This window comes from Cucumis sativus, chromosome 3 (assembly GCF_000004075.3).
Source record: "Cucumis sativus cultivar 9930 chromosome 3, Cucumber_9930_V3, whole genome shotgun sequence".
Lineage (NCBI taxonomy): Eukaryota > Viridiplantae > Streptophyta > Magnoliopsida > Cucurbitales > Cucurbitaceae > Cucumis > Cucumis sativus.
Window position 1 is genome coordinate 1,968,819 of NC_026657.2, and position 10,112 is coordinate 1,978,930.

Genomic DNA, 10,112 nt, shown 5'->3' on the forward strand with positions numbered 1-10,112 from the left:
CAATCATCATTTAGAGTGATGAAAGATTCAAAGGAGAATTTTGAAAACAAAATTGTATATATAATTCACAGACAAATTAGTCAATAAATGAATAGAAATGATAAAGAAAATAAATGTATAATTGGCCAAACTTGGATTATAAGTAGGAACATATGGTCTGTTTGTCAAAGATGCCCCTAACCCTAACTTCAATTAATTATTGTTGTTTTTTTTTAATTTAGTTTTTGTTTTCAAGAAAGAATAAATATTCAATTATTTTAGTAAACAAATCTCCAATTTTAAATTTTATTTTATTTCATTTTTTATGAATAAATTGTATTATTAAAGAGAGTAATAATTATTAATTGTAGCTTTTAATTTATTCATCTGTATAATCTTTAAGAAAACTTTTTTTTATAAAAGAAACTTGATACAAAGAAGTTAAAGGGATATTTTGTTTCGTTAGTCAGTTACTATAGTTATTAAGTTGTAATAATCTATGGTTGGAACGTAGCCTTATACTCTATAGAATGAATATTATAGTATAACTCTATAGTATGAATAATAAATATAGTAACTAGGGAAATAATAAAGAGGTTTAGTTTGAAAATAGTAAAAACTATATGGAAGATTTCCAATAAAATAGTTATAGTTGGTAATTGTATTAGAATGTGTAAAGCTTAATATTACTTTCCAACGTCAATTTTGTTTAAAATTCAAGCCAAATCTTTGAATAAAAAAACAAAAAAAAATACTAAAATTTTAAATATTATCTTACGAAAATGTAAAAACTATAGTAACACGTTATAAGTAAAATTAACACAATTTCATAAAAGTTGCCAAGGTATTGTTTCATAAGTGTTTGTTTATTTGTATTTTAAAATTAAGTCTATAAACGCTATTTTCACCTTCAAAATTTTTTTATATATTATCTATTTTCACTAGATGATTTAAAAATTAAGCTAACCTTTGAAATTTAAAAAAAAAAAAAAAAAAAACTTTGAAATTTTTCGTTTTATATATAAAATTTGACTAAGAATTCACAATACTCCAAAAAAACATAAAAAACATATAAGGCAAATCATTAAAAAAAAATGGAAGTGTTATGATAGAAACAGTTACATTAAAATAATAGACATCGAATTAAATTTGACTTCTTGTTCTTTTTAAATGATTGAAAGAGTATGTATGATTAAAACTAAAATAGTACTTTTAAAAAAGATAATAATAATAATAAGATATTTTTGTTTTGAGTTTGAGAGATTAAAATAGAATATTTAATAATAGTAAGACCTAAAAATGCTAAATTAATTAAGTATGAAGATTGGATTTGAAGTTAAAAATGAATTTTTTCTTCTTCTTGTTTTTCAAAATTAGATTGAAGAAAAGTAGAGGGGTGAAGGTTTGAAAGTCAAGAAATGATGGGATTAACAACCACATCTGTCCGATGCTATATTGTTTAAGTCTTTTTAGTTGACACGTTTCCTTTATATTATGTTTTCACATTTGCTTTGCTTTATTCATTTTTAGTTTAATTACAAACTTTCTACTCTTGTATTTTGTATTTTCTGTTAATTACATCAATCAATTCGAGGAAAAACGTATGTAACCCTCACGTAAAATTAACAATTGTATTTGTAATTTGAAAAAGAGAGAGCGAGCAAACCAAAGAAAAATGGTTATGATGCCTAAATTGATAAGAAAATTTTAGGACAGAGTTTGAAGTTTAAGTTATCTCATATCCGTGAGTCTTTTACAGGATTTGGTATAAGGTTTATGATCTTTGTTCAACTAGGGTTAGGATTCGAGTTTTTTATCCTAGATAAGGTAGGTTATTTTAAAAGTTGAATGGGTTAAGGCATGCTAAAGGGAGAAAGTCTTTCTTGACCTCATCTTGGCTCCTCCTCGACCGAGGAAGTTGGTTTGGGCTTTTGACCCACATGCACTATCATCTTTTCAAGGTCGAAATAGGTCATAGTACGATTCAACTGTTAAATAGAGAAGGTCGACCTCGACCTCATCCTTGGTTGAGACCAAGGCTAATTAGGCTATTTTGGCTCAAAGTTTCATTAGCCCTTTTTCTTTAGCCTATCTTATCCACTTTTTTACATTCCTCGTTCTATATTGGACAAATTACATATGTTATTCTTTGGGTCCCAACCGATCGACTCAACATCCTTCCTAAGTGCACTAAGGTGTCGTCCCTTAAGACTTAAGGTTCTACTAGGCCTTTGACCCTTAGGCTAACGTGAGAGGCTCGACCTCAACAAATTAAGGTCAATCATGTTTAATTTGTTTTTGAGTCTATTACGCTTCAATCTTCTTTTGCTCTCTTTTGACCATTTTATCCTTGATTCTAGATTCCTAATTACATGAAAAATTCAATCTATATAGTTTAAAGAAAATTATAATTTATTCCATTATGGTTTGATGAACTCTCATATATTGAAATATTATTGATATGAAAATACCATATAAAAATACATATATTTAGCAAAAATGTGTTTTTTTTATAGTTTAAGGTTGAATTTAGACATTATCAACTTTGAAATAATTCAACAACCAAATTATTTGTCAAATATGTAAGTAAACAACAGTATTAAAAGTCAAGTTTACACTTTTAATCTCAAAGTAGAACTAATAAATAAATACAAAAAATTAGGATTACAAATTTTTAATTATATACTTTAAAATGTTATATTTTGTCCACCATAAAATTTCTATATTTTAAATCATTTGACTAAATGCTAGCGTGACATATTTCATTAGATAAAAACGTGGTAAAAAAAAAAAAAGGTTCCATAGAGAATATTTGGATATGGGTAGTCAAATCAAATAAATTAAAATTAAAAAAAACTAATGTCAAAGCAAACATAGGTATAAGTTGAAATAAGTTTAAACAAAGTGAAAATTACTAATCCATTTTAGAAACAAATTCAACCAATCTTATCTTAATTATAATAAAAGAAATCTACTTTTAATTGTATACTTTAGTACATTGAACTCAACTAAAAAGATAGTTGATTTGATTTGATTTTTTTATGCTTCATCTAAATTTTTAATTTGGTTCAATTAGACCGTACCATTATTTACATTCTTATTTAAAAAATACATTTACTACTTTATGATAGATTATTAAATTAAAGAAGAAAATGCAAAATGTGAAAAGAATATAAAAATTCCATTCAAAAGATATACTTTTCTAAACAATAAACAAATTTGCTTTAGCAAAATCCAACCACCCCATTATGTACCAATTTTTTTTTTCTTTTTTCTTTTTGGGAAATTTTATAATTTCTAAAATAAAATCCCCAAAAATTTGAAACTCCAAAGAAAATTCTACCAATCCTATTCCTAGAATATGTCCTCAAAAAATAATTACAAATTTCTTTTAAAGTTTTGGTTTATTTAATCTCAAGTGCTCCTTGCCTTTTTCTTAATTTTCACTATCTCCACTAGTCACCCAATCATTACTCGCCACTTGTACATTTTGCCACATCAGCTTCCACTTGCAATCCAATCGTCCCCACCACTAATTGATTCAACTCCGGCGAAGCTAAGGCGGGTGACACCGCGGTACCTTCCGCCTTCTTTCGTCGCTTAGGAGACCCACTCTCTACCGACGACGACGACGAAGTAGGTTCCGGGGACGATCGAGGTGACGACCGCTTCGACGTCACTCTAACCGGATCAGGTTCACCCGAATTAACTCGAAGTGGAAAATTAAGAAGAGCTTTGGAGCCACGCATCCGATAAGCAGCCCGGTCATAAGCAAGCGCCGCATCCTCCGCGGTTTCAAACGTCCCAAGCCAAACCCGAGCTCCGTTCTTCGCCGGGTCTCGAATCTCCGCCGCAAACTTACCCCACGGTCGCTGCCGTACACCCCGGTAATGCTTCCCCTTCGCGGGAACGACCGCCGGCAAGGCCGCAGCCACCTCCGTGGACGGAACCTTAACTTCCGGCAAGACGTTCACCGGAGAGAGAATCTCGGGCTCGGGCTTGACATCAGAGAACCCAAAATTGAAAGTTTCAAGCGATGGTACCCAACCGACGTTGACGGCATCGCGGAGGACGCCGGCGAGGACCATGTCTTCGGAATCATCCTCTTTGAGAGGCAAATCGCCCCAATTTTCAGTTAAACAAGGGTACAAGCTGCCAAAACTTGAGCTCCGACAGAAAACAGGGGAGGTAGTTCCAGCAAGGGAGAAATTCCCACATCGGAAAGCCTCTGAATCTCCCAATAAATGACGACGAATGGTTTCAAGATGAACAAAATCGGATTCACAACCGTTAATTTGTCCGTACATCATTGTAAATTCAATAAAGAAAAAAAAGAAAAAGAAAAATGAAGAAGAAGAAGAAGAAGAAGAAGAGATAGAGAAATTAGAATGTGAATGAAATTTTAGAATTGAGGATATTGAAGGTATAAATAGTTGAATGAGATTCATGTACTTGGACTATATGTGGAGCTTTTGTTTTTAAAAAATAAAAAGAAGTGAAAATATTAAATGAATAAATGAAGGACAATAAAAAGAAAATGATAAGAATGGGTTTGTTCTAAGAAAGTTCACAAATAAATGTGCAACTTGCGTATGTGGGGAATTTAGTCACGTGTTTAAATTAGGATATTGGATTAGGAGATGATGGCGTCATACCCCCATCCTCAATTCCATTTCTTCTTTGTCGCTATGTGCGTCACCCGCACCCTCACTTCTCTTCTCTTTTCCACAAACACTACTCTTCATCCTCTTCCTCTAATCAAAATTCTATTTTAACCCATTTTTATAACATAACTATTCTAATCTTCTTTTTTATATACTTAATCAAATTCATTCATTTTTACAGTCATTATTACCTGCAAAGATGAATAATTCATTTTAGAATGGAGGGGCCAAGGTAAATTAAGATTGAGTTTTATTAATAAGAATAATAAAGTTTAAAAAATAAAAAATAAAAAGATAGAAAAGGACTTAAATGACAAAAAATTACAGATACATTTGATCTAAGACAACTTGTCAATTTGCCTCCTCTCTATCTAAAATTCATTTGTCTTGTTTCGATAAGTCATCAACTAAATTTGGTGGCAAATTTGGCCCACATATTATATATATATTACTAAATAAAATTCTTTTTTCATATGTCTTCATCTACGGAATTAAAGTCGCATATTCTTTCTTTTTCTTTCACTAATTATTTTCCATTATAGTTTTTTTTTTGCTTTTTGACATTTTTTTTACCTCTAATATTACCTCAAAATAACTATAAGTGAAATTCTATGTTTTAGATTGTTTTCGATTTTTTTCTAATCAAATTTAGATGGGAACATGTAAACAAAAAATAAGTTTATTAACAATTCATTTCACCTCCAATAAGTTTAATTCTGATAATTTATTTGTATGCTTTATTGTCGGCATTTTACTAATACTTTAAAAAAAAAAATATGCCAAAATTTGAAAACTAACCAAATAATTTAAAAAAAGAAAAATGGTTATAAATGAAAAAAAAATAAAACTATTTATAAAAAATAGTTTAAACTTGTTTTTATTTTTTAATTTGGCTAATTTGATGGAGAATTCAATTCTGATAATTAAAAAAAAAAAAAACAAATCCTTATAAGAAATGAAAAAAGTTAGATATAATTTTTAAAAAGAAAATTGTCAAAAATAGTCAAAAATAGTAAATTTGACAAAATATTTAGAACATATATCAAAATATTCAGATTATTAATAATAGACATTGATAGATACCGGTATATTTATATCAATGTCACATTGATAGACAACGATAGAAGTCTATCAATTTCTATAAATAATAGAATCCAAAATTTTACTATTAACTTGTAAATATTTTAATTTATTTTATTATTTTGAAAAATGTCCCTTTCTAAAATCTAAAAAAAAAAATCTAAAAGTTTTTGTTTTCTAAATAATTGTTCCATAGTTTAAATAATAAAAGTATGGAGACAAAAAAAACATAAAAATAATTTGATTGAAAGTCCAAAATATTTATCACAACATGTTTTGGATGCATTTGTTTTGTAGCTATTTCATCATTTCATTATTAAAGTTGTTGATAAAAAAGGGAAAAAAAAATGAAAACATATTGTTATGATTAAAATTGGCTACATTCATAAATATGATTTAAAGATTAAACAAGAAATATAGTATCAATCATGAGAAGAAGAAGGGTTGGTGTATGACTGTATGGTGTTAATTGATTGAAACATATGATAAAGTTTGGATTCAAATGAAAAGGGTATAAATTGTAAACATATTTATATTAATAAAATCATATAGTAATACTTCACTAACATATTAAAAGATTTGTAAAAGTTAAATGATAAACAAAAAATGCTTTTTAGTTGGCCTGACATAACTATATATATATATATATATAAATTACAGTGGCAAATATCATCCATTTTGGAAAATATTAAATAATTTTTTATTTTCGGACAATATAAAATTATAATTTATTTAACATAATAATAAATTAAAATTAAAATGGTATCTTACCCTATAATTATGATGCATTTAATAGGACTATTCTAAGAAAATTTTCATCTCCACTATAATCGTGCTACTTAATTGATTTCCTTAAAACGATGTCAAACATAATTTCAAAATTTTAGGATTGTCAGGTTAATATACCTTTTCCATAACTGTTTTAAACAGATTTTAAATTTTGATTTGAAATCTTCACAATATTAAAATTGCTTTAAAAATTTATAAAAATAGATATCGTTAATAATAATTTGAATTTAAAATTTTATCATCCTAAATTCGTACTAAGATTATAGACTTATGTTATTAAAAATTTTACCATCTCCTAAAATCGTGTTATTTGCTTCTTTATCTCCAAAATAATGACAAACATAAATTTAACATTTTCGAATGTGTTATATTTCAAAATTTATATGAAAAAAATGAATATTTTATTTTTGGGAGGAATTAATTAAGATAAGAAGAAAATATTTGTTTTATTTAAATTGAAAAAGAAAAAGGAAAAAGAAGATATTTAAGGAAAAAGAATAATATAATAATATTTATTATTATTACTATTCATCATCTTCTCCACTTTCACCAAACTCTAGCCGCTGACGACACCTCCATCTTCGTTCGAGTGTTCTCCGTCAAGTCGAGATCACCACCATTATAGCCATCTCCTCCATTTTGTTGACTAAGAACTAAGCTGTAAGGAAAAGTTTCATCCGCTGCACGCCGTTAGTCGTATTTTTACTTCATCTGAAGCCTAGCGCCTTTGCGCCGCTTGTTCCTTCATATAACGCAATCCCAGTTGCGTCAGTCTCCTTCATCAACATTCATTTCACGGGTATGTGGTTGATGTTTGATATTCACAACTGTATCTATATATAAATTATAATTTAAAACTAAAAAGATATTACTCTTTACATTTTTTTTCTTTTTGACTTTGAAGGTTTTGAGGAAAAAATCATTTGATTTGCGGTGGATGTATGAAGACTTTGAAGGTTTTTAGGAGGACAAAGTTTGAAGCTCCAAACTTTTCTGCAACTGATCGAATACTTTGAAGATTTGGTGGAATATAGTAAAAGTGGAAGATAGTGAAGGTGGATTCTTTTCAACTTTAAATACCTAAACGTGCACAATTTCAACAAGAATTTGTTATTTAAGTAGATGGTATTTGAGTTTTAGGTGAACAATAGTATTTAGGACTGTTTTTGAATTGACTAGGGGCATTTAAGACATTGTTTCATTTATTTATTTTTCAATTTTGCTATTCTAACAATTTAAAAATAAAATTTCTATTTTTTTTAAAAGTAAAAGTCATAATTTGTTATTATTCTTGTCAGCCCCATGATATATATTTTGTTGGGAGGATTTATTTTCACGAACATATGTAAGTGATGGTATTGATTGGAAAACAAAACAGGAATTTTAGGGGGGCAATGAAGGTAAGAAATGAAAAAGGAAATGTTGTGTATATGATCATCAAAAATTAATATTATAATCATTTTTGTCAATTAATTATATTTAACTGCCACATCATTTTGTTGTCAGTCAATTACTAAATATCAATGTGTGACTTTAGGGACCATATAATTATTTTTCAAACATTACGAACTAAAGTGTTTCTTTTGAAACTTTAAAGATCAAAAGTGCATTTTGCATTTCTTATTTTAATTAGCTTTTAATTGCGTTACCGATGGACAAGTTTATCATTCAAAATTTTCTTATCTTTCATTGTACTAAATAAAAATATGAAGCAAAAATAGTAGGCACGCTATTATTTCATAAAAACAAAACGAAAAAAGTTAAATCATTAAATCACAAATGGCCTTTTAGTTAAAGTAAAGGTTTACCAACTTTAGAGTATGCTTTTCATCTACAATGTTCGTTTATATATGAAAGTTAGAAGCTTTAAGTGTTTGTCAAGAAGTAATATTAAAGTCGATTTTGAAATGAGATTGTAAAGCATTAAAACAATGAAAAATGATTTAATTTACAACATGAGTCTAGCTCTTCCAAAATTAACCAAAATATTTATAGACGACTAAATTAGAAAAATAACCTATAATAGAAAGCAAATTAGTTTTTGATAAATTATATGAAAGTATTAAAAATTGTGGTAGATTAATGGTTGAATATTATGAAAAATAAATTTAATTTTCTTTGAAATAATCAATATGGTATGATTTAATTAAATGGAAGATATTTTAGACACATTTTGAATATAATTATAACAAAATCATTAGATTATTTGAGTTGATAATTAACTCTAAATGTTACAAGTTTGTTGAGACTGTTTATAGTAAACAGATTACACAGTTTTTCCAAAAGAAAAGTCCCCTATGAGCAATCATTTTCATTATTGTTTTTTTCCTTTTTTTGTAGGCTTACCTAATTTGGACAATCTCTCTCTAATTAATGTGAATGCCTAAAATTTCAACCTTCTCCTTTTTCTTGTTCTATTTACTATTGCATTTCTAGGTTCATTGAATAAAGTTTTATTTTTTCTTAATTTTATTAAAAAGATATTGAATATTTAAATATTATAGTTTTGTTCATCTTCGTCCCTTAAAATAAAATGATAATAGAGTTTGGTGTTGTGAAAAGACAAATTGTAAGTGTTCCTTTTTCTATTGTTTGTACCTTGAAGAGACAAAAAATAGATGTAAATAATTAGTAAATCAACAAGTTGACAGGATGGTGTTGTATGTTGATGACTCATAGCTTTAACTAAAAGGTATGCCTTTCACCTTCTTTCTTTCTTTCTTTATTGTCTCTCAATATTTCATTTCAATTTTTCTTCTTTTTCTATTATATCTCTTTTAACTCAAAAAAAAAAGAAAAAATTGAATATATATATATATATATATATATATATATATATATATATTAGTTCTTAAACTTTTACCAGTTCTATATTCATGATTGAATCGACTCTAATTTCAAAATCAATAGTATATTTGCTTCCATAGTTTGATGGAAATTACTACTTAAATAGTTTCAATGAAAAATCATGTCGAAGAATTACATTTATTATTAAAAAATTAATTAAATCAAAAATTACTTCCAGAAAAAATTAATTGAAAATTTTTAATACCTTAGACAATGAAGTTTGTTTTTTTGCACAGAATAAAAAGAAGAACTTTTATATATATTATAAATGAAATCGAAAAAGAATCAATCCTTTAATATTATCAACAAAAAAAATATATATTGCTATATGAAAAAGAAAAAAAAAAAAGTCCAAAAAGCTGACCGAAGACCAAAACGGTCATCCATGACCTTGAAGTTTGACCGTTGAAAATTCGGGTTTCGCATTTTCCTATTGGTTAGTTACGTGCCCGCCTACCCCGCACGTGCGCCGCGATCCCTTATATTTCAAGCAAAATAAATATATATAAAAGTAAAAAAAATATTTAAATATTTGAATTTAAAAGAATGAATAAAATACACAATATTTGGCACCTGCTTAATTAGGAGTTTGCAATGGACTTTCCTTCTATAATTATCTATAATTTTGATGGGCCATGTATTTATTATTTTATTTTTTATAATTCACAAAGGGAATTTCAAGAGATGACGTTATTTTGTTACAAACCAAATAAATAAATATTTTTTGTTTTCTACTAATATAATATTAGTATG

At 27.4% G+C, this 10,112-nt stretch overlaps 1 protein-coding gene across 1 annotated transcript; it reads right to left on the reverse strand.

Annotated features, from left to right (window-relative positions):
* Positions 1-3,139: 3,139 nt before the first annotated feature.
* On the reverse strand, positions 3,140-4,389 carry LOC101203663 (ethylene-responsive transcription factor 2). The gene has a single exon (XM_004147178.3). It carries the CDS (start codon positions 4,287-4,289, stop codon positions 3,450-3,452), a length of 840 nt encoding a protein of 279 aa, XP_004147226.1. The 5' UTR covers positions 4,290-4,389; the 3' UTR covers positions 3,140-3,449.
* Positions 4,390-10,112: the final 5,723 nt, after the last annotated feature.